Genomic DNA, 24163 nt, shown 5'->3' with positions numbered 1-24163 from the left:
AGCTGCAGCGTCTCGTAATGGTCCAAGCGATTCGCCGGGATATGCAGCAGCTCTGGGTCGGGCAAGGCGCACATCGAAGTGCCGATGAGGAAGTGAGCCGGCGTGAGAACAGCCAAATCATTCGGGTCGTCGGACAGCGGCAGCAGCGGTCTGGAATTCATCGCAGCTTCAATTTGGCAGAGAACGGTGCACATTTCCTCATATGATCGTGTTGGTCCTAATTGACGCAATAAATGTTTCTTTGCCACTTTTACGGCCGCTTCCTACAGGCCTCCGAAGTGGGGGGCCTTGGGCGGTGTGAAGTGCCAAGTTATGCCCTCTTCGGCACATATAACTGCTAGTTTCTCTCTCTCATGTTGATTCCGAAGCATGAGAAACAATTCAGCGAGCTCTCTTTTTGCACCTTCGAAATTCTTGCCGTTATCCGAATGCAGGTGCGTGGGTGTTCCATGATGGGAAATGAATCGGCGTAGTGCGGCGAGGAATCCTTTGGTCGAAAGATCGCCGACTAGCTCGAGGTGGACAGCTTTTGTCACGAAGCAGACGAACAGGCACAGGTAAGCTTTTGCAGGTGCGGCTTTCTTATGGACCGGCTTCATGTAGAGCGGCCCGGCGTAATCGACACCCGTGACGGAAAATGGGCGACTCGGTGTGACTCGCGAGGTAGGTAGCTGGCCGATTTGTTGCTGGCAGGGTTGCGGGTTTTGACGAACGCAACGGAAGCAGTTACGTGTAGTGGAGCGAACTAGTTGACGGCCGTGTAACGGCCAGAATTCTTCGCGGATGACGCTTAGCAGAAGACGCCCGCCGCCATGAAGAAGCTTAAGGTGATAGTGCTCAGCGATTAATTTAGGGAAAGGATGATTGCTTGGGAGGAGGGCAGGGTGCTTTGATTGGTAGGGCAACTGCGAAAGGTTTAACCGACCACCGACTCTCATTACACCCTCTGGATCAATGAAGGGATTCATTTGGCGAATGTGGGAGCGTTTTGGCAGGGGTTTTCCTGCTTTCAAGTCCTTCATTTTCTCTCGGAAGGCATCTCTCTGGGCTAGGCGAAGCAGCAGCGTTTTGGCTTGGGTAGGATATTCGACGGTAAGTATTTGCGACACAGGCTCTGTAGTGGGGATTGATTGGGTTCTAGCTTTGATACGTGCATTGTTGATGAAGCGTAAGCAAATGGCAGTGCAGTTCAACAGGCGTCTGTACGAACTCCAACGGAGGAACAAGAAGTTACACGTTGATGGTGTTTGAACGATAGCGACTAATTGTTTAATCTCCAAAACCTCGTCGGCGACTTCTGACGGCTTCGAAATTGGCCAGTGATCAGATGAACTCGACAACCATGCAGGTCCACGCTTCCACAGGTCGCTACAAAGGAAATCTTCGACCGAGAGACCCCGAGACACCAGATCAGCGGGATTCTCAACTCCAGAAATGTGATTCCACCGGCATCCATGCGTGTAGTGTTGCACCTCGGACACGCGGTTAGCGACGAAAGTTTTCCATACGTTGGGTGGAGACTGGAGCCACTGCAGGGTTACGGATGAGTCTGACCAGAAGTATGCTGCGGAAATGCTGACGTCGATGGCTTGCTTGATGCGGTGGTACAGATGTGCTGCGAGAACGGCTGCACAAAGCTCTAAGCGTGCGATGGATAGGCGTTTGAGCCGTGCGACCCTGGACTTCGAGGCAAGCAGAATTATTTTCACTTCTCGCTGGTCGTTTTTGCAACGAGCATACGTACACGCTCCGTAAGCGTCTTGAGAGGCATCCGCGAATGTGTGCAGCTCCACGCGCGAATCTGGTAGGAATGCGCAGCGTTCAACTCGGTAGGACGAGATAAATGGAAGCTCACTGCTGAAACTCTCCCACTTCCTACGCACGGTATCTGGGACCGGTTCGTCCCAGTCGCAGGAAAGCAGCCACAACTCCTGCATGAGGATTTTAGCGCGTACAACCACAGGTGCTATCAACCTAAGGCGGCTCGCACACCGGAGCAATAAGCAACTGGCAACTGTTAACATGTAATAAGCAATATTATCGCCAATGGATTTTTCCCTTTATTTTTTGTTGATCTCGCATACCGACGCAATACGATATCGCTGTCACCTTTACAGAGCAACACATGTCGCTAGCAACACGGCGTGTCGGTTGAAGAGCAACTTATCGCCCATATTTTGACAAGTTTCGTACATTAAGCCGATTGTTTGCATAATGTCAGGGGTTTTTATTGCTCTGGTATGCGAAGAACAACGAAATATGTTGCCTGTTGTATATTGCGTATTGCAGTTTGCTAGTTGCTTATTGCTGCGGTGTGCGAGCCGCCTAAGAGGATCGAATAGCTTAGCGATGTCAGAGAGTATCGTACGTTTCGTGGGCGGCGCATCTCGTGATTGCACCGTTGAATCGAAGCGAAGAAAATCGTTCTCTGGCTCCCAGCCGATTCCCAGTGCCTTGGTTGTTTCGTTGGGAGTGAAGCTCAATGTTGATTGAGTCCCGATATGGTCTTCGTCCAGGCCTTGCAGAACTTCGAAACGGTTAGATGTCCACTTGCGCAGTTCGAGTCCACCCTTTTGCATTAGATCCGACAGCTCTTCTCGGAGTCGGATTGCCTCTTCTGTGGAGCTGGCCCCACCGATGAAATCGTCGATGTAGAAATTCTTCCTTAATGCTGGACCAGCGAGAGAGTAGGCGTCGCCTTCATCAGCGGCCAATTGCTGAAGAGCGCGAGTCGCCAGGAATGACGATGGAGTAAGTCCGTATGTCACGGTCAGTAGCTCGTAGGTTTGGACAGGTGTGTCCGTAGAAAAACGCCACAGGATGCGTTGCAGGGGAGTATCGTCAGGGTGTACCAGGACCTGCCTATACATCTTCGCGATGTCTCCGACGAGGGCAACCTGGTAGGTACGAAACCGTAAAACAATGGACAGCAAGTCGTCTTGAACGACCGGTTCCACACAGAGCGCTTCATTGAGGGAATAACCAGTGGACGTTTTAGCAGAGCCGTCGAAGACCACCCGAAGTTTCGTCGTCGTGCTTGACTCCTTCAGAACCGGATGATGTGGTAAATAATAAGCAGCGCCGGTAACTTTGCTGCCCGGCTCGACCAGCCGCATATGGCCGAGGGACAGGTACTCCTGTAGGAAATTGTGATACTCCTCCTTGAGCGTTGAGTTCCTTTCCAGTCTGCGCTCAAGCATTTCGTACCGACGAAGAGCGCTGGCTCTGGATTCTCCCATCATGGCGTCGAAATCTGGCTTTCGAGGCAGTCGGACCATGTAGCGTCCCTCAGCTGTCCGTGCCACCGTCGATTGGAACAAAGATTCGCAGTGACGTTCCTCGACCGAATAGTTATCACTCATCTGCAAGTCTTCGGTCTTCCAAAAGCGCTCGATGCTGTCCTCCAACGAAATCATGGATACAGTTACGGTGTTGTAGGAACTGACAGTGGAAGTGGACGATGGCGTAAGCTGTTATAGTGAAGCGGAACCTGTTACGACCCATCCAAACACGCTCTTCATTAGATGTGGGAGCTGCTCACCGAGCTGAATGCAAGCTGCACTGGGGAAGAACGAATGGTAATGTTTCGCCCCCAGAACCATGTCAATGCGTTGCCTCATGTCGAACGCAGGATCGGCCAGGGGAAGTTCGTCGGGAATCTGCCAGTCCGCGATGGTAATATCCTGCGCCGGAAGGTCTGCAGTGACCTTGTCTATCACTAGAAAGCTGATCCCTAAATCGAAATTGCCGCCTCGCGACTTGAATTGGGCCACGATAGAGTTGCGCACCGTTTGCTGAAGCTGACCGGCCCCATGGATAGTCACGTTCACGCTGCTTCTTCTTAGTCGTAGTAGGCGTGCCAGCCGCTCAGTGATTAGGTTGGGCTGCGATGCGCTGTCGAGAAGAGCACGTGCTAGATGATCCTGCCCAAAAGCATCGACAATCTTCACCAGTACCGTCTGAAGAAAAACGTTTTCCCGCGGCTGCTGCACTGGAGCACTCACCTCACAATCAAGGATGTTTTCGGTGGCTGCAACCGTCGATTGCACACTAGACTTGCCCACCAAGGGCGGAGCAATCTGCACTACAGCTGGGGTACTGGAGAAATGAGTCTCGAGAGCGGACCTCTGAGAACCCTCGTACGACGAAAAATGGAGGAAAGAATGGTGTCGCATATTGCAATGCCTACAATTGAAATTTAAAGTGCAATCCTTCGCCATGTGATCACCCTTCAAGCAGTTGTTACACAGTCGCTTCTTGAACACCAGTTGCCGTCGCTGAGCAACTGAAAAACCGTTGAATTTCTGACACCGGGTGATGAAATGCTCCTGGCCGCACGCAGGGCACTTACTGCCAGAATTAGTAGTGGCAGCGTTTGAAGAAAGACGAAACTGAGTTGACCTTTTCAAGTTACTGTTCGCCGAATTCCCATAGCAAGGAGACGCATGGTTATTGACGGAAATTGATTCCAAAACACGCATCCGACGTTGGAGAAAATCGATGAGACACGAATAGTTCGGATCGTCCACGGTGGAGGCATGGTCCTCCCACGCTTTGAGCGTGTCATCGTGTAGACGTGTGCACAGTAGGTGCTCAAGAATGCTGCTCCACTGCGCCGTCGGTTCGCCCATCTGCTGCAGAGTCTTCACATGACGTTCAAACTCGTCCACCAACGCGTGGAGTGTCACTGCGGTTTCCTTCTTCATTGGATGAACGTCGAAAAGAGCCTGTAAGTGTCGCTTTTTCAAGAGATAATCGTTCGCATAACGTCCCACCAGAGCATCCCAATCCAAATTATAATTCGCTGCGCTAATCGCAATCGATTCAATTAGCTGGGCAGCCTCCCCTTTCAAAGCTGCTTTCAGATAGTGGAACTTCTGAATCGCTGGCACATCGGTGTTCGAATGAATCAGAGCTAAGAACGTGTCATGGAAACCCAACCATTGCATATAGTCCCCGTCGAATTCAGGAAGAGAAATAGTCGGCAGTTTCAAACCAGAGAGAGCGGAAGTAGGGTGTACAGTTTGAAGGATTTGAGAGTCAATAGGAATAACAGGAAGTTTGGATGTTAATTCTGCTTTTATTATTAGCAATCGTTCTTCAAAGCTGGCACGTGCTTCTTCATGCAATTCCATACCTTCTTCACTCTCCTCAGCACACTCCAATTCCGTTTGCACCTCCTCTAAGTTCTTCCAAACGTTCTCGATGTGGTCCAGCCGCACCTGCACCTTCGTCGCGTCCCTCACAGCATCGTAGTCCGCCAAAAATGCCTCGGCCCGACCCAGTGCTGCAAGTAGTGTGGTCCTCCGTGTCAGTAGTACTCGGTGCGTACGGCTATTCTGTCCGGTAGCGCCACTAGAGACACCAGCAGGCGCGTTGACCCTCGATGTCGAGTCCGTTTCCGCCATCACGCAGAAAGGAATGGTATAACTGGAGCGATAACGTCAGGGATTGGTCGATTCTGTCAAAAAAAGACCACGGTAGACCCGGACATTGGAGAAATAATCACTTGGAAAGGTACTCACCTATTCCAAGGCTAAGCGTGCCTTGAAAAAATAAAAAAATACTCGAAGCTCGACCTGAGCTGCACAAAAAACGTCCGATGCGTTTCGGTTTGGGACCGCAAACAGCGGAAAAAGTGTAAAAAATCGTTGAAATTACTTGAAAGATCCACTGGATTGCGTGGCGATGTCCAAATACAGTCAAGCGACGTTCACAATGGCGCAGAATGGCCGAATGTATTGCCTGAATGCCTCAATAGTTCCTCTGGGCTGAATAGGAACAACTCCTTATTGTGCTACACACAATTAGCACCTCGAAATGGCGCCGGATGGCCGTTGCGATGTACCCCAATCACGGATGGCGGTAATCGATTGTCCCCGAATGTCCAGGAACCGCGTAGAGTATGCAAAAAAGAGAAACGGAGATCTAAAGCGTACCTGTGAGGCTACGCAGAATAAATCGGACAGGTAATTACCTGATTTCCGATTGAACGAGCCTTGAAACTATCAATAAAAGCTTTCGAAGCTTCTCGAACAATCAGACTCACGATGTCCGAACAGCAATGGCGCCTCCAATAGGTCCTCGTACCGTCCAGTGTATCGTGATGGCGTCTCCCGTAGTCACGTTGGGCCGAAAATCCTGGTCACGGCACCACTTTTATATGTTGAATCCGTACCTTTCGTTTCCTACGTTGTGTTGTCCTTCTTTGTTGTTTTCCGCTCACTTCACTTTCTTTCTAGTTCGCTTTCAAACCTTTACAAAAACCTTTCCCTTTTCCACTGTTTTATTTCTCCTTTCAAAACACGTCCTATTCTGTTGAATCTGTTTGCGAACTGAATGTTTATTCCAACAAAACGTCAATACAAATCAGCGGCGAAAATACAGTGTTGCCAGACTGGGTGAGTTATTATCCCTTAATCGGGCGAGATTTTAATTTGCTGCATGGGCTATGCAGATGCTTGCATAGCGTATCATAAACACATAGTTTACATAATTTACATGGTACGCTATATTTTTTATATTTTTTCTTGAAAGCTGAGGTTTTTTTACATAACATATCCAAAAATCAGAGATGTGTTATTTTTCGTTTTTAGGTAATGATTTTTCAAAGTTAACATGTTTTCAGTATTCGTTCTATATTTCTATGCGACTAGAATTCAATTAATTAGCAAATGTTTTTTTCAAAAAAGACTAGCTAATTGGATTCAATTTGATATTTAAGTAATACATTTTTGAACAAAGTCATTTTTGTAAAAAAAAGAAAAATTATTTTTTGGATCATCGGTTGACTTTGAAAAATTATAACTCAAAAACGAAAAATAACGTCTCTCTGGTTTCAACATATGTTATGTGAAAAATCCTCAGCTTTTCAGAAAAAAATATGAAAAAATATAGTGCCCTTGGTCCCGAGACACGTCCCGAGATAAAAACACGAATACAATCAATAATAACGAGAACTGAATTCGAATTTTCTGCTGGTGTAGTATTGTGTAGTGTGTAGCAGGTGTATAAAAAAGACCAGGTAATTGGCTTTAATATATTTTTATTTTTGATATATTTTTGGAAATTTTTGGATATTTTTGAAAAAAAAGGAAAAAGTTGATTTTTCGGACAAGCCTAAAATGCAAATGGTAACCCTAATGAAAAAATGAAAAAACACGGGTCAAATGTTTTGCGATAAAGAACAAAACTACCAATTTTCACGAAAATCTGAGAACCACTGTATCGGTTAGGCTTGGAATGACTGTTATATTTAGGATAAAACGCTCTCATCTTGAATATGCGTGTATAGTTTGGTCTCCCTACTACCAAAATAGTGTCCAGCGAATTGAGGTGATCCAGCGGAAATTCGTCCGTTTCGCCCTACGCAACTTGCCCTGGAGCGATCCTTCGAACTTACCCAGCTATGAGGATCGTTGTAAATTGATCGGACTCGATTTGTTGAGCTTACGTAGAGATGTAGCGAAGGCAACTTTTATATCCGATCTAATTTCCTCGAAAATCGATTGTGCTGATCTTCTTCAGTCGATCGATTTTAATATACGCCCTCGTAACCTGCGTTCACATACATTTCTCTGCCTTCCTCACTCTCGCACAAACTACGGTTACAACGAACCCGTATCGAGTATGTCTCGTGTATTTAACCGCTGTTACTTATCTTATGACTTTCACTTATCTCGCGCCAGTTTAAGAAAGGCATTCTTGACCGCTCTTTCCAGTTAGGCATAGTTTTAAGTAGATTAAGTATTTTAAGTTATTAATTTATTAGGTATCATTAGGGCACTCATGTTCAGGTCTGTTGATAGTAATGAATAAACAAACTAAAATGTTATACATACACAGTTTTTCATGTAGAAAGTCTCACATGTAGATTTTATTTTTATGTCATTTTTTTAAATAGTTACGATTTCACAAAGTATTGAAATTTCATAAATTTTCAAAAATTCACATCAAACTAATGGTCACGGTGTTTTAAGGCTCCTGCCGTCAAACTTTATTAAATTGAAAGGGTTTTCCAATAAAAATGTTGAAAAAATATATCGGAGGAGAGTTGTTTCGAGATATCAAATTTTTCATATTAAATTCAATTTTTAGGTAAGATTTTTTAACAGTGCATTTAAAATGTATTTTTTTTTTCTAAAGAGTTCATTATTTTCCCAACAACTTTGGATTTTCGCGCTGCACGAACAAAATGTCAAAGCGTTGTTCCTATTGCTTAAACACCTTTTTGAGAACTAAAGAGCAATCTGCATAATGAAAATCGAGGAATCATTCTAAAAAAACATCAAATTCAAGTTAACAAAATTTTATTCTTCCCACTCTTGTGTGCAGAATTTTTAGCTACGAAACGAGTTTAAAAAAAGTTTATACGAAGGAATGAGTTATGCCATGTGAACGTGATTTTCAAAATCCAGACTGAAAGCGAAGTGCCAGCTATACTCACATTTCCGCTCATGTACGTGTGGTGCGACTTCCTTCCATCCACATAGATCCCGTCGTGGTTCTGCATGAGATCTCCGTCCACCAGTCGATAGTACAGTTTATACTCCTCGATTGGCGAGTGCGAGTCCACGATCCACGAGATGTTGTACCGATCCTTCCACTGGCTGTTCGGCATCGAGCGGAAAACGGCAGCCTTCGGTTTCCCGGTCAGTGTCACTGTTTTCCGCGTCTTACCCAGCTGATTGTCCGCTATGCAGCTGTAGTTACCAAAGTCCTGCGGGTGCACCTTCCGGATGATGAGCGTATGCCGAGCCCCACGATTCTCTATCACATGTCGTTCCGTCTGATCAATTTGCATCGTATCCTTGTGCCACAGTACCTTCCGCGGGGTGCGAGGGAATGAGAGAAAAGGGAAAAATAGTTGATGTTTTTCCTACTCATCACGGAATTTACTGGACTCAAACAATCGATCTCAAAATGTTAAATGTTTTAGAATAACTGTTGTTCGCTCACGGTTAGTGTGGAAGGAGAAATGAGGAAAACTACTTACTTCCGGTTGCGATTCGCCGTGCACAATGCAAACGAGCATCGCTTCTTGGCCCTCGCCTGAGTACACAATTGGGTTCTCGACACTTATCTCAGGTGGATCTGAAAAAGTTAATATCGAAGTAGAAAAAATGTGTTTCCACAACTATCTTTAGAATAAAAATTCAACGATTCCAACCCCAATTTACTGCACAAAAAATAAAAACTCAAAATCGTTCGTGCTCAAGACGAAAAATGCTGCAGAGCGAGAATGCCTCTCCTAATGCTATTTCCAAATTGTCACGTTTGATTCTGTCATGCTTGGCTTTCGTGAAAGCTTGGACCACATCAGACGCCTCCCATACCCGCCTCGGTATTCAACTGTTAAGAGTCAGTTCGGTTGCGAGTGTTCCGACTGTATGATTAAATTGTTTTAAACTTCTCCCGAATAATTGCGGCATTCGGGGTGCACTGAAAAGGAAAAGGATGATAATCACCGGCGGGCAGTCCGAGAAGGAGTTTTCACGAATCTAATAACAACGCAAACTAGGCCGGCAAACTAAGCTCGACGTGTGCAGTTCATTGCAGTGGAAAGTGCCCATTAGGTGAAGTCCCACAGTTAGTCGCTTTGGAATATCGGTTTGCCTTGGCTAGTTCAAATTATACCTTCTGGAACGTGTGGAAAGGATAACTGCTTCACTAATGAAGGAGAATTTTCTGTGTGAGCTCATGGAACTAATTTGTTTCAATTATTGCTGGAGTTCCGACGAATTTGATGCATTCCTGAAACTCGTTGCTAATTGAAACGCCGGTCCATAAAAATTTCTACGAACGAAAACTTTTGGCTTCAAGTCACGATTACGTCCGGTGACAGTTTTTCATATTTCGTCCAGCTGAAGCCCCACAAATCCGTGCTGTTGTTGTCGGTGGATTTCATAAATCAAGCCACACAGTCTTTCCAAACGAGGCGACGTTCCTCCCGAACGCTTTACACAATTCTAATTCAATTTTGCCCTCCGGTAAGTCATACCGTTTGGCGTCTGTCGTGCCTTTTAATGGGCGCAGCATAAATCATCACTGGCTGAAGAGGTGTCAGCGTGATTTCCACACTTATTTGCGCCATTCAAATTTCAATTCTCACCCGAGACAGGGGAAGAACCCGGATTACCATCTGTGGGGTGGTTGAAGGCACAGAAAAGTTACCGCATAGAATTCCTTTCAAGAGAAAAAAATATGAAACGGCGAATAATCACGAAAGGGTCATAAAAAGAACAATTATTCGCTGTTGCATTGCAGGCCTTCACGATATGGCAACACACACACAAAATCGGCCAGGACATGAATCGTGGAAAACGTAATCCCGTTGCAGTTTACAAGGGAAACAAGTTTCAGAAAATTATGCTTGTTTGCACGCTCCTAATCGCAAACAAACCAATGGCGATAACATCTCATTTAGGCAAAGTAAAGGCAATTCTGTCATTATTTATTCTGATTGGGTTGGTTGGGATAGCGTGCCTAGCCAGGCGCTCTTTAATTGAAGACAATTCGGTGGACTAATCAGTGCCTTTCGCGCTTGCATTGCACAGTGCACAGAAATAATATCCCAGTAGTAATTATCAAAACAATGAGAAGTATGAATTCAAGTCGACGGACCGCTGAATTAGCCTCATTTGCAGCCGTTTTTATGTACATAAACCGAAATTATAATCTAAAAAAAACATAAATGCACAGGCGGCATTTATAATGAATATGTCTCTTATCCGAGCGATTCCGTATCTCCCGCGAATGCAGAAACTTTTATTCCTCATTGAAGATAACACAAATTTAAAACTTTTCCTCAGCCACGATATCATTCTCTAGGGCTGCATACATCAGAACTTTCCAAACTTAAATTTCCATCAGCCCGGAAATAGCGATTGTTACAAAGAACGTAATTTTTCACCCGTTCAGGGAATTCCTTTTTTTTTCTCTTCTTGTCTTTCCACCAGTGTGCTCTTTTTAACAAGTTCTTAAATTTCTTTCGAAGAGAGGTGCCGGGTCGGTCGGGTTCCTCTGAAGTTGTACAACATACACACACACACCTTTGGGTTCGCGTCGACACATGCCACTGTTGAGGAGTGAAATTTTCTTTTGTGGGAAACTTTTCACCACATTATGATACACAATTTGTTTTGACCTTCGTTTTGGTATGGAAATATGGCTTGGGAAAACGCGACGAAAGAACGGGAGCTGCCGTGTATTTCCATCAGTTCCACGATAAAGTTGCATCTTCACAAAATTCGGAACGGTGACCAGAAAAAAAACAAATAAATAAAATACGAAGAAGCAAACCGAAATGATGTGGTAAGGTGATGATGATATTAAAACTTTTGCTTCATAGAAGTTTCACAATTAGGGTCATGAGCACTGTCTCCTAGTGGACGCGTATGGTGGGGAGAGAAGTTGTGCTGTTACCACAACTCCATAGAAGGTCTTTAAATTTGATAAAGGATGAAGCCTCATTAAAACTGGATGGCAAGAGTGAACAACCTTCAGTTATTGAGCTCTAAACTTTAACATACAAAGCAAACGGACACCGTTCACCTTCACCGACCGACTTTCACACTAACATTCGAACTATTATAATGAAATTGCTTATAATACGTTGTTTACCATAAACAACCGGTATCAGAGGCTCGTGAAATTCATCTGTCCGACAACGATAAATTTACGCCTGATTAGTATTCCAAATGTGCCATATTCTCATTCCCTTCCTGATGACCACTTTCAACCGTTTATATGGTCAACACGCGAGAATTCGAGGGTTCCACACTTGACACGCATCCTTCGTTGCTGGCCAAACGTTTATCACTCATCAATCTCGAGGCAATGAGGCTCGTCTCGTAGCTGCGGGTAAAGTCGACAAACCGCAAAAAAAACAGCCTCACGCTAATGCAAGTTCCATTCCGTGGCACATAAATTACACATTCTGAGCTTTGCGCTTTCACCGCATCTCGTTAATAAATTTCAACTTGCCAACAACAACGTCACGTCATATGTTTACCGGCCAACCGTCCAAACCTGCACTTATCACTTAATCAATAGATGTGGCAGGAAGCGGACAAAGGGATTTCCGAGCACCAGCCGTTTCATGTGCGAGCAGTGGAAAAAGTGGAACAAAAGGAATGAAGACGAGATTCGTGCCCGAAAGGAACATGTTTTTGCCTTCAGTTATGTATGGAGGCAGAAAATGGCTGATAAATTGGTTGTGGAGTTCAGAAATATTTCGTTGTGACAACTAATTCAATTTTGTGCTCAAAAAGTTCGATGCAAGGTTCATCTATTTTTTTTCAGAGAACCTGTGAAAAGTAACCTGTCAAAAATCAATACAGAACAGAAAAAGACAAAAAATTAATGAGGGGTTTTGTCCAAAACATGACCACATTGTTGGCGTAGGATTACGATTTTTTGACGTAGGATTACGTCTTTCAACACTGTACTGGGAATAACGTTTAATGTTTCTAGAATGAAACGGTTACGTCAGGTGTGCAATGTTTTGAGGGTGGTTGCCTCTTTGTTGACTGAACGAACTGGTATGACATTCTCTTCATTCGAAAGATAAAAGGTGTAGAGTGATGATCGTTTCTAATTGACCCAAAAACATACACAGGGCGGACTCGATTACATACAGTCTTTCATTTCTTTTCACTATATATAATCGAATCATGTATATAATCGAGTCAAAAAGAAATATTTTTGACATAGGACTATGTCTTTGATTTCTATATAGGGGGGGGGGGTCACTCTACGAAGAATGTAACGATTCATTAAGAGTTTTCAAACGCATATTACTCAAGATCGTTATTGCGACAAATGTTGTGTTGTACACCATTAGACAGACAGAACAGTGAATATAGCGAAAAAAGTCAACAATTTGACAATTGATTTGGGTATGTTTTTTTCGATTTTACTAGCCACTCGTTTTCCCCCATAACGCAACGAGCAATATTTTTGCTTATAATTCGGCATTAGCTCACAATGTGATTAGATGCGTATTATGAATTATTCTCGATTTAAGGCATTTATCAGTTGCCACATTGATTTCACTCTATACTTCCCAAAGATTTAACGAGAGCCTAGCTCAAAAGGTTAAACGATGATAGAGATTTTATTAGATTGAAGTTCAGGTTGTTGTCCAGTCAATTCGTGCTCAATTCACGTTTGATCGTGTAGGTTTTGCTACTAACAATTTATGTAATTGTGGTCCAGAATGTCATTATATCGAGTATGTTGTTTGGTTATGTAAAAAATGCAATTAATGAATTTAACTGGGTGCTGATACAGATTTTGAACAATTGAAAAACTCAATTCAAATGCAATTACTATACACAATAACCGTCCTATGTCAAGATACCGTCCGTGCTCCTAGGCTCAGACTCATCAACTTTTTTATTCGCTTTTTTATGCATATGCGTTTCGTTTTTTGAATGTAAAAACATAATTTAATTTTCGATTCATCCCCTTAAAGTTAGAATACACCTTTCTCAAAGGAAAAAAATAATTGTCCAGAATCACTAAGGAGGTGATAGACGATCATATTTGATGCAAAAGAACCTTCTTCGCATATGTTCGAAGTTCAAGAATAATAATTTTTTTTCTGTTTCGGACTCCATTGCCTCAAACTGACTATACATTAAAAAGTATGCTACGGAAGACGATTCTGTTGGTTCCATTTGCAAGATGAGAAAATTTAGTACAGAATATAGTAGTGAAACATCTAAATTAGTGGATTTAAATAGCATTCCGGAAGTGATAACATAGAAGTTAGTAATTTTAAATTTGTTATTATTAATTTTATCCTTAAACTTCATACTGAACTTAATCGTTTCTTTCAATTAAATTGAAGCTCCGCTCTACAATTTTTTCTTTGATGCCCAACTTCAATCTTTCCTAATTTCTCTGCAATATCGATATAAACAATTCCTGGTAAGATATTCATCCCACTGAACATATAGTAGCCACTTGAATTTCACTTCAACGTTAGAAGGTTACATTTTTGCAACATATTTTTTTTCGAACTGTATATAATCGAGTCCAAAATTGTATATAATCCAATCATATAAAATCGAGTCTGTATATAATCGAGTTCGACCTGTATTAATAGCTCAAAAACTTGGTTAATATGCACGAACCAAGCATAATGCAGAGCTTGCAATGCCAAAACGGTAGAGAAAGAGGAAGCTATATTTTGTTATATTTTTTCTTGAAAACTTTTTACATAACATATCCAAAGATAGAAAATGTGTTTTTTTCGTTCTTTAAGTATGATCTTTCAAAATTAGCATTTTTTCGGTCTTCGATCAATATTCCTATGCAACTAGAATACCATGCACCTACATTGATTTATAGCGACTGTAACATGATTACATTATCAATACTCATTATTTTCCAAATCCTGGACTAGCATGTCATACGTAGAGACTTTAATCAATTTCGATGATTGCTTGTGTATCTCATGAATTAATTACATTGAATTTAGGTAATACATCTTTCCTGGACTATAAGGTTCAATATTTTGATAAGATCGTTTCTTATTTAGATCATGAAATAACTCGAACAATAAAACAAATAATATCCATATGAATAAGTATGGATTGTATATGTATTGTAAACACATAATAAGGCGTCATGTACAAGTTACGTAACGTTAAAAATCCGGTTTTTGGACACCTCCCCCCACGTAACGCAATTTCCTATCTCTAATACACAGTAAGTAACGCAACCTGGAACCCCCTCCCCCTCTTCTCATGTTAGGTAATTGTGAAAAGTGGTATAAACAAAACATTAGACCCATATTTTTTCTATTTTTTTCATTAAGGTGACCATTTCCATTTTTGGGTGGTCCGAAAAATCATCTTTTTCCCCTTTTGCCAAGAAGGACTTTTTTCAAAAATTCGTAACTTTTGAAGTACTGGACGATCAACATATCAAATTAAAGGCAATAAATTAGTCTTCTTAAAAATATTACACTTGCAAAATATTGCATATTTCTTGATTGAATTTGTTTTTTACAGTTTTCATGGTCTCGGGACCAAGTGTGCTGTATTTTTTATATTTTTTTTTGAAAACTGAGTTTTTTTACATAACATATCCGTTATTTTTTGTTCTTAACCCTCTACCGGCCATGTTTTCAATTTATCTGAAAAATCCTACTCCACTTTTATCTCGAATTTCCGACTTTCAACATAGAATACTCCTAGCAGAAAGCTGCCAGCATAAAAATAATGTGTATGTGTGATAGATGAAAATATTCTAAAGACGTTCTAGTGGGGGTGAACATTGAAAATAATGTCTGAATAATTTGAAAAGAGAATCCGCGAAGCCCGTCTAAAGGCTGTAGAGGATTAAGTTATGGTTTTTCAAAGTTAACCAATAGTCCGAAAAATCAATTTTTACCCCTTTTTTTCCACCACAACAAATCATAACTTTTGAACCACTGGACCGACTTAGATGATCGATATATCAAATTAAAGCCAATGAGCAATTCTTGTTAAGAAAAATTTTACACGTGGGAAAAAAATAGAATTTTGTTTTTGTAATTATTGGTTGTAATTGTTTTTCATAGTTTACATGATTTCGGGACCAAGGGCACCATATTTTTTAAATATTTTTTCTTGAAAGCTGAGATTTTTTTCAAAGAACATATCCGAATATCCGAATATTTTCGAGACAGTGGAGCATAAACTCAGCGATTGCATAAGGGTGAAGCCAAAATGGAGACTACTGCAACAGAAGTTAACTGTTATGTTCAATGGATGGCGCAGAAGAACTAATGAGACCCAAATTGAGAAACATAGGAATAACTAAAAGGCAAAAAATCTTAAAATATTCGTATAATATATTTGAACTTTATCATGAGAAGTAATAATTTTGTTGACACAATTTATTTGGATTTAAAATTAGAAAAAGAACTGTAAATATTTATTTCATAATAACATTTTGACTTTTGAATAATAAACGAATTTCTTTTCGTTTATGAGTCTCTTTTATGAGTGTCTTTTTTCGTTTATGAGTTATGATTTTTCAAAGTTAACATGTTTTCAGTTTTCGTTCAATATTATGACTATACTACATCTATGCAACCAGAATACAATTTTTACGCAAGTGTGGTGAAAACTAACTCATTGGCTTCAAATTGATACATTGATCATCTAAATCAATCTAGTAGTTCAAAAGTTATAAATTTTTGAAAAAAGAAATTTTTGGAAAAAAAGGGGAAAAATGATTTGTTGTGCCGTCATTCGACTTTGAAAAATCATGACTTAAGAACGAAATATAACGCCTTCGTGATTTTTGGATATGTCATGTAAAGAATCCTCAGTTTTCAAGAAAAAATATAAAACAGTATAGCGCTCTTGGTCCCGAGACCATGGAAACTATGAAAAACAAACACAAACAATAATGACAAAATCAAAACCTAATTTTTTTACAAGTGTAACATTTTTCCAAAAAAAGAGCAAATTAACTTTAATTTGATATATTGACCACCATAATCAGCAGTTCATAAGTGATGACTTCTTGAAAAATGTAATTTTTGGAAAAGGGGAAAAGTTGATTTTTCGGACCACCCTAAAATGGAAAAGGTCACTCTTATGAAATAGAAAAATACGGGTCTAATGTTTTGCGAAAAGGAACAAAACTACCATTTTTTACGAAAATCTGCAAACCATGAAACCATGTTATCATAATAAACAAAAATGAGCAAACCATCACGACATTTCGAACATGATGTTCGATAAATCACACAAACGATTGTTTTCCCATACTTGGAAATGACCTCAGTATGTTTTCACAAACACTAATTGCCTTCACAAGATTAAATGTCTTCAAAACGAAAACATGTCTTCACATCTGGAATCTATATTATGTGCTCAGAGAATTCAGGAAAACAAGAGCGCGGACTGGAGAATTAACGCACGAATACTGGGAGAACACGCTCACCGGATGAACGATTTCTTCTCTTCACTGGTGGGCATGAAGGGAATAGATTGATGGAATCTCTCATTCATATAAGCTGTTTCTCTGAGCTTTATAGTCTCTGAGAGAAACAACTCATGGGCATATTATACTTCTGCTGGGCCATTTAACACCGTATGATTGGAAATTTAAAATATGGGCGCCTTACAAAATAAAATTCGTAGTACTTTTGTTATTCAGTATCTAAAATACGAGTACAGATGACTGAGGGTTAACTAATCTACGTACTGACGTGGTTATTACCTTAAATTCTGAGAGCACGGTCAAGATAAATCCATTCTCGCTTAGGGGGTGCGTGTTACACACTTCTCCTATGATCATCAACATTTTCACATTCTTCATATATCTACTCCTTTTCATGAAGAAACTTTGTCACGCTTCTAAACTCGAGTCACCTTCCACATGTTATTCTATAATATTTACCCGTATTTTTTAATTTTTTTTTTCATTGGGATGCACATTTCTTTTTTAGAGTGGCCCGATTTTCCCCCTTTTTCAAAAAAAGAAAGAATCAAGTTTAATATAAATTTTAAGAATAAAATTAATAATAACACATTAAACATTATTAACTTTTAAGTTTTTCACTTCCACAATGTTAATAAAATCCACTAATTTAGATGTTCTACTACTAAATTTTCTTATCTTTCAAATGGAACCAACAGAATCGTTTTCCGTAGCGCTCTTTGTAATGTAGATCCAGTTTGAGACCACAAAGTCCGAAACAAACGAAAAGTTCTATAACTCTGTCATTGTTGAAATTGGAGCATATGCGTAGAAGGATTTTTTTTCACCAAATATGATCGTCTATCACCTCCTGAGAGAATCTAGAGAATTTTTTTTTTTCATGTGAAAGGGGATGATTAAAAAATCTTTTTTTATATATTCCAAAAAACCGAAAATACATATATAAAAAACGAATAAAACTTTTTTTTTACTCGATTATATACAGGATTCGATTATATACAGTAAAAAGAAATCAGAGACTGTATATAATCGAGCCCGCCCTGTATATGAAAAATATAACAGATGAATTAATTTTATTCCAAACCTGTCTTGTTCAAAGTTAGAAACCATAAGATTGTCTTGTCAAAATACTAAATCCAATTAAAATGAATATTGGTATGAGGTACCTTATAGTCTGGGAAAGATCTATTACCTAGATTCAATCTAATTATGAGATACACACGCAATCACCGAAATTGATTTAAGTCTCTACGTATGCCATGATAGTCTAGGATTAGAAAAATAATGAGTATTGATAATGTAATCAAGTTAAAGTCGCTATTAATCAATGTGGACGCATGGTATTCTAGTCGCATAAGAATATTGAAAGAAGACTGGACACATGTTAACTTTGAAAAATAATAACTCGAAAACGAGAAAAATCACATCCCTGATTTTTAGATGAGTTATATAAAGAGCTTTCAAGGAAAAAAAACATTAAAAATATAGTGTCCTCTATCTCTAAACCATGTAACTACTACTAAAAAACAAATGCAATCAGTAATTACGAAAACAAAATCCAATTTTTTTGCAAGAGTGATATTTATTTAAAAAAAGAATAGCTCAACGGCTTTAATTTGAAACGTCGATCATCTGAAGCGTTTTAGTAGTTATAAAGTTATGACTCCAAGGCCGGCTGAGTTGTAAGGCACTCTGCCGGGCTTTTTTCGAACCCTGCTTGGCTTTGCGATTCCCACGACACAATAAACAAAGTGAGGAAGAATGCATTCACCTGCGAGGCGCTATCATGAACAAAGCCAATACAGTCTTTACTATTCACATTACAGCGCGTGTGTTCAAACGAAAAAAGAAGTCCGAACGGATTCATTCCCAATATTGTTGAATGTATCGGGTTTAATGGAAGAAACGAGAGTTGTCCCGTACACACATTGGAAGTATGATTAGTCGACAAAATACGCCCTAAGGTAATCAATAGTGTTATTTCCTCAGACATTCCAGATCAACTACTATCCCGATCAACTACCCACCTGAAAAAATATCTGAAATCCGATCGAGCCTGAGTTACCCGAACGGATTGCAGTTTTGCATTCTGTAATCTGTTCGATTCAAGTTCAATCAAATTGTGCAAATGTGGCAATCTTGCCATCCAATTCGACATAGACGACATTGAACTCCGTGTTACATATATGTGAAGCAAACATGTTAGAACAAAACGCGTTTGGAACAAAAACTATAATTGATAATTAGCTCTACATATCAAATATGTATATGTTATATTTAAAAGAAAGTAGCACATTATTCGCTAGTGGGAAAAAAAGTTGAACGAAATCTGTGTCTGATGATGATTTTATACGAGTATTATGGATAATTTTTTGGTGGAAATACAAGGAAATTTATAGAAAAAACTTAAGTTAGAAATATGTCTTCTATGTTATTAAACAACATCGAGTTATAATTTTCATTCAAATTTTAATAATTTAAAATTGTTTTCTGGTTTGTCCGATTAGTGAATAGAGAGTAAATTGCTCCCCAAATACGGATGAATTATTTTGACGTTTGTTTTGCAACAAGGCAAAGTCGCCACGATTGAATTTAGACGGATTGAAGAACGCAAAAGTCGCTTTTGATCAATCGTAAAATTCGATCGAGTTTCAAACCAATCCGTATTCCGGAATAAAAATAACTATTCGGTACTGTAACCACAAGCATGGCCCATGGGGTGATCTGAAACTTTTATCGCCTTGCACGGCAGATATGATTTGTAGAAAGCGTTTTCCTAGAGATTTAACCAACGAAACGACACGATCACATGCGCATGCGGAAAAGCATTCACAAATATCAACAACACGGGTTTTGACATTGAAAATCGTTGACCAGTACATACTATATTCGCCTCAGCTGAGCTAAACGTTCAATGCTCATATTAACGTTGAGTTCTGCAGATTGGTGTAGAGAAATTAATACAACTGCAAGTCCGCGAATAAAGGAAGCAATATTGGGTTTCAAATTTAGAATACTGATGGGAATGTTTTTCGATTGAATGACAACAACAAAATAATGCTGTTTTTAATAGGCCGGTTCATCAGCTCCATTGAAATTTTCTGGCGTATCGTTAATTTCCCAATTCATGAACGGAACCCGGCAGTTATAAATTTAGCTGTCCATCTTGAACATGTCAAGAGCGCATTTCCCACCAATGATATAACAATTGAACGATATGCACATTCGATTTATTTCTTTCATTTTTGTATTTTACGACCATAATGTATTACCCTTTTTTCTCTTTAAATCTAATTTTTAAGAGATCAAACATGTCAGTAACATTAATTAAATACATTGATTCATGAAACATACAAACTTTCGTTCGAACTGTTTCATTCGTTTTTCTTTATCGATCACATTCGATTAATTTTGTTGATCGTTAAACATTCAAACACACTTACAATACATTGAAAAAATACGGGTGGGTAATGTCGAGGACATAACCGGATTATGTTGTTTCTTATTCATATTTCAATGCATATGTAATGTAAGTAAACTAAATTTTTACCTGGGCGGCGCAAACTGTTTACAAAACAGTGAAACAATAAAAAATAAAAATTATCTCTCAGTCTGATCATGAACATTGAACGCATTAACATTTGCTCGCTGTTTAGAGCGAAACTGAACATATTCAATATTTAAGTACTTTCAGTTTCTCTTAGTAAAGGGCGAACACGAAATTATTGCGACACCGAAAATGTCATGCCAATTTTCTTATAATGTTTAGAATCAAACCAAAATTTTAGGGTAGTTTTATACATATATTTACTTCAAAAATCAAAAGAAAAGTTAATCGATGGAGCCTTGAGTGTAAAATTGAACGCATTTTCGCTTGATGCCCTCCATCAAAGTCTTTACAGTGTGGGTACCAGTTTCTCAGTTTTTTTCTATTTTCCTAACATGTCCTTCTCGTATTTGACTGTCTTTTTGCTCTTCCGAAGTTCCCGCTTCATTATTGCCCACTACTGATCCACCGGGCGCAGCTCCGGACAGTTTGGCGGGTTCATGTCCTTTGGAACAAAATGGACAGAATTGGCCTCATACCACTTCAGGACACTTTTAGAATAGTGGCATGATGCCAAATCTGGCCAAAATAGCGGAGCTTCGTCGTGCTGCTGCAAGAACGGCAAAAGGCGCTTCTCGAGGCACTCAGATTTGTAGATCTCGCCATTTACTGTGCCCTCAGTCCGCAAGAGCAGTTGGCCTGCCAAACGAGATATTTGGAGGCGAACTTCGACATTTTCTTCTTCTTAAATTTGTCGTCCACATCGAACTTACTCTTGCCGGTGAAAAACTCCAACCCCGGAATTCGCTTAAAATCGGCTTTTATATACGTTTCGTCGTTCATCACACAGCAGCCATATATTGTCAGCATCTTCTCGTAGAGCTTCCGTGCCCGAGTTTTAGCCGTCGATTCTTGTCACTCATCGCGGTTTGGGAAGTTCTGTACCTTGTATGTATGTAGTCCAGCTCTTTTCTTTGTATTCTGGGCGTAGTTCTGCGACATGCCAATCTTTTTAGCCAAATCACGGCTTGAGACGTTGGGATTTGCTTTAATCATCCGATTCACCTTTTCCTCCGTCTTTTTGTTCTCCGGTCCCGATTTTCTTCCAGCTTCTTTGCCGTGGTCCAACGTCAACCGCTCCTGGAACCGCTTCAACACTCTGGGGACGGTTAGATGGTGAATGTTCAACATTTTTACCATTTGCCGGTGCGACAGGTCAGGAAATTACAGGTGTTTGGAAAGAATTTGTTCTCTCGACTCGCGTTGGTTCACCTCCATTTTTGTTGAATCGAAAAACACGACTTCGAGTTTGACAGCATGTAGTCAATACAGCAGTTATAAATTTAGCAATGAGAAAGTGTGCAAAAGTTGGTTGATTTTTACCCAATGGTAAAAAAGGTATGCCCTGTTGAATGTGTCGCAATAATTTCGTGTTCGCCCTTTAGAAGTATATCTCCAAAGACATCATTCGCAAAGAAATAATCCACAAATTATACCATGTCAGCACCATTCACAGAATGGCAACAGTAATCTGAACGGTGAGATGTGAGTTGGCCGGTTTTGTGTGTTTCAGAAGGCTCTCACTTCAGGAAAATTTCTTATTCATATCCAGTTTGTAATGTGTTATAATTTGACGACACATTCAATTCGGAAACCATGCACGAATTCGTTATTTTTTGTTATTTCGGATATCACTTTAGAATGCATTGAGCTGTTGTATGAATGTGTATATTTGTGTGTACGATTTGTGGACCACAATCTGTTTCAATCAAAACGTGGCTCTGAGTGCGTTTGGATAATGCTTGACATTTCACAATTATTCAATTATTTATCTCAAGAAAAATAAAATATTATTCATTGTGATACATGAGTAGAAATATCTCTATAATTCATACGAACATCTTTGTGATCTATTAAGAAATACTCGAGTTATAAGCATTCGAAATATTTCATTTTTTCCTACATATTCAGTGTTAGGATTTTCATTTTACCTCCATATAGTCCTGTAAGACGTAGTCCTACGTCAAAACTGAAAAATAAAAAAAAATCATACATATTTGGTGATACTTACACAACACATGCAAAATAATTTGACTTGTGGCCACCTGTCCAACTCCATTGTTAGCCGTGCAGATGTAAGTGCCACCTTTGTGTCTGTCCATATTCTCGATGACGTAAACAGACGACGTAAACTGTTCCTCTCCTTCGAAGTCGAACGAAAGTAAAAACAAATACACCAAATTAATCTTGAAAACTTCTTCCCTTCAATGTGGGTCGTTCTTGGGTCAAATTACCGTTCGGCAGCAGATTGTTCTTCCGGGTCCACGTGATGTTTGGCATTGGATTACCCGTTGCTGAGCACTCCAGCCTCACTGGTGAACCCTTCCGCACCTGCAGGTGGCCACCGGACGTCACGTGGGTGATCTTGGGCGGAACTGTAAGAAAAAAAAGGAACAAGAAAACACCCGAAAAGTTTTAGTACCAATGGAAAATCGATGTCGGTAGGATTTGATAAATCGCTTTAAACTCAACCGCTTCTGCAGTGATGCAAAACTTTACGCCCCAACGCTCTATCCCCTTGCCAGAAAAACGAACATTCATCTTAACAGAAATCAAAACTTCCCCCTGGCGGAACGAAAACTTTCCCCGAAAACCATCAATTAAAGGAAATAATTAAATTAAGTATTGTGCAATTTATTTCCCAAAAGAGGAACGACGGTTGTGTCTTCCTTCGAGTTCTCTCGGCTTGCGGGCCCACTCGAGGACCCGACTGCCGAGGATGAATCTCATATTGTGGCTGATTTCGCAGAGAATACTCCGAATTTTCCATCCGGAAGACAGACTGGAGTTGAGCTTCGCAGCAGTAATTAATTTCGAATTAAAGCTCAAACTGTTCTGTTCTGTTTCATTTGCGCCATTCGCTTGCACGATCCGCTTTTAATAAGGTTTTTAGAGGCGAATGAACTTCAAAGTCTAAAGCCTCTAAAAAACAAAGAAAGAAAGAAAGAATAAGGTTTTCTCGAGCTTTTCTCTTTGCTTCAACAAGACTGGAGGTAGACTTTTGGCATGGTAGTTGTTGTCTCAGATTACTTGTAAGGTTTACAACTGATTTTGGTACTTCAATTCTGCATTACCCAACTAAATTTATATTCAAAAAGACATACGTATGAGAATTGGATGTGGCAGGGAAAGAACAGTCTTCAAACCATTGACATATGAACAGAAAGTCTCTTCAACGGTTTATCTTCATAATTTGAGTGATCATTTTGCCGTGTCGGCAACATGCAAACAAAATGAATTGTTAATAAAATATGTGTTAAGTTCACACGAATGAAATAAACACGATAGTGCGTGATTCAAATACATGAGCAGTCGGCGCACTCATGGAAATAAATGTCATAATTACTCACACTTCAGGTTATAACCATTATGAGCAACATAAAAGGGAAAAATTATCGGCTAAACCCGAATGAAATTTTGTAAAATATATAGCAAGAGAAACGTGTGTAGTGGACATTGATTCATGCCGGACACTTTACACAATTCATCTAAATTACATTGGCTCCCAAATGATGACAGTAATTAAGCTGAAAACTCAACCTACTCCACAGGTCTACGATGATCCGTAGAGAAACTTGTCCTCCACAATTTTCTATGTTTACTCGT

At 40.1% G+C, this 24163-nt stretch overlaps 1 protein-coding gene across 4 annotated transcripts in view; it reads right to left on the bottom strand.

Moving 5' to 3' along the window:
* LOC129780464 (hemicentin-1-like) overlaps positions 1-24163 on the bottom strand; it is a 366959-nt gene that overhangs the window by 22389 nt on the left and 320407 nt on the right. For 2 of the 4 annotated variants that reach the window (XM_055788773.1, XM_055788775.1), the window contains exons 5-8: positions 22792-22932; positions 22569-22700; positions 8996-9093; positions 8447-8827 (exon numbers count right to left, since the gene is read on the bottom strand). In XM_055788773.1, the coding sequence (XP_055644748.1) occupies positions 8447-8827; positions 8996-9093; positions 22569-22700; positions 22792-22932 (752 nt within the window). The remainder of the gene's footprint in view (positions 1-8446; positions 8828-8995; positions 9094-22568; positions 22701-22791; positions 22933-24163) is intronic. The other 2 variants (XM_055788774.1, XM_055788776.1) reach the window with 1 other exon arrangement.

This window comes from Toxorhynchites rutilus, chromosome 3, assembly GCF_029784135.1.
Source record: "Toxorhynchites rutilus septentrionalis strain SRP chromosome 3, ASM2978413v1, whole genome shotgun sequence".
NCBI lineage: Eukaryota > Metazoa > Arthropoda > Insecta > Diptera > Culicidae > Toxorhynchites > Toxorhynchites rutilus.
The sequence above is the reverse complement of the archived record's forward strand: the minus strand, read 5'-3'. Positions and strand labels throughout refer to the sequence as shown.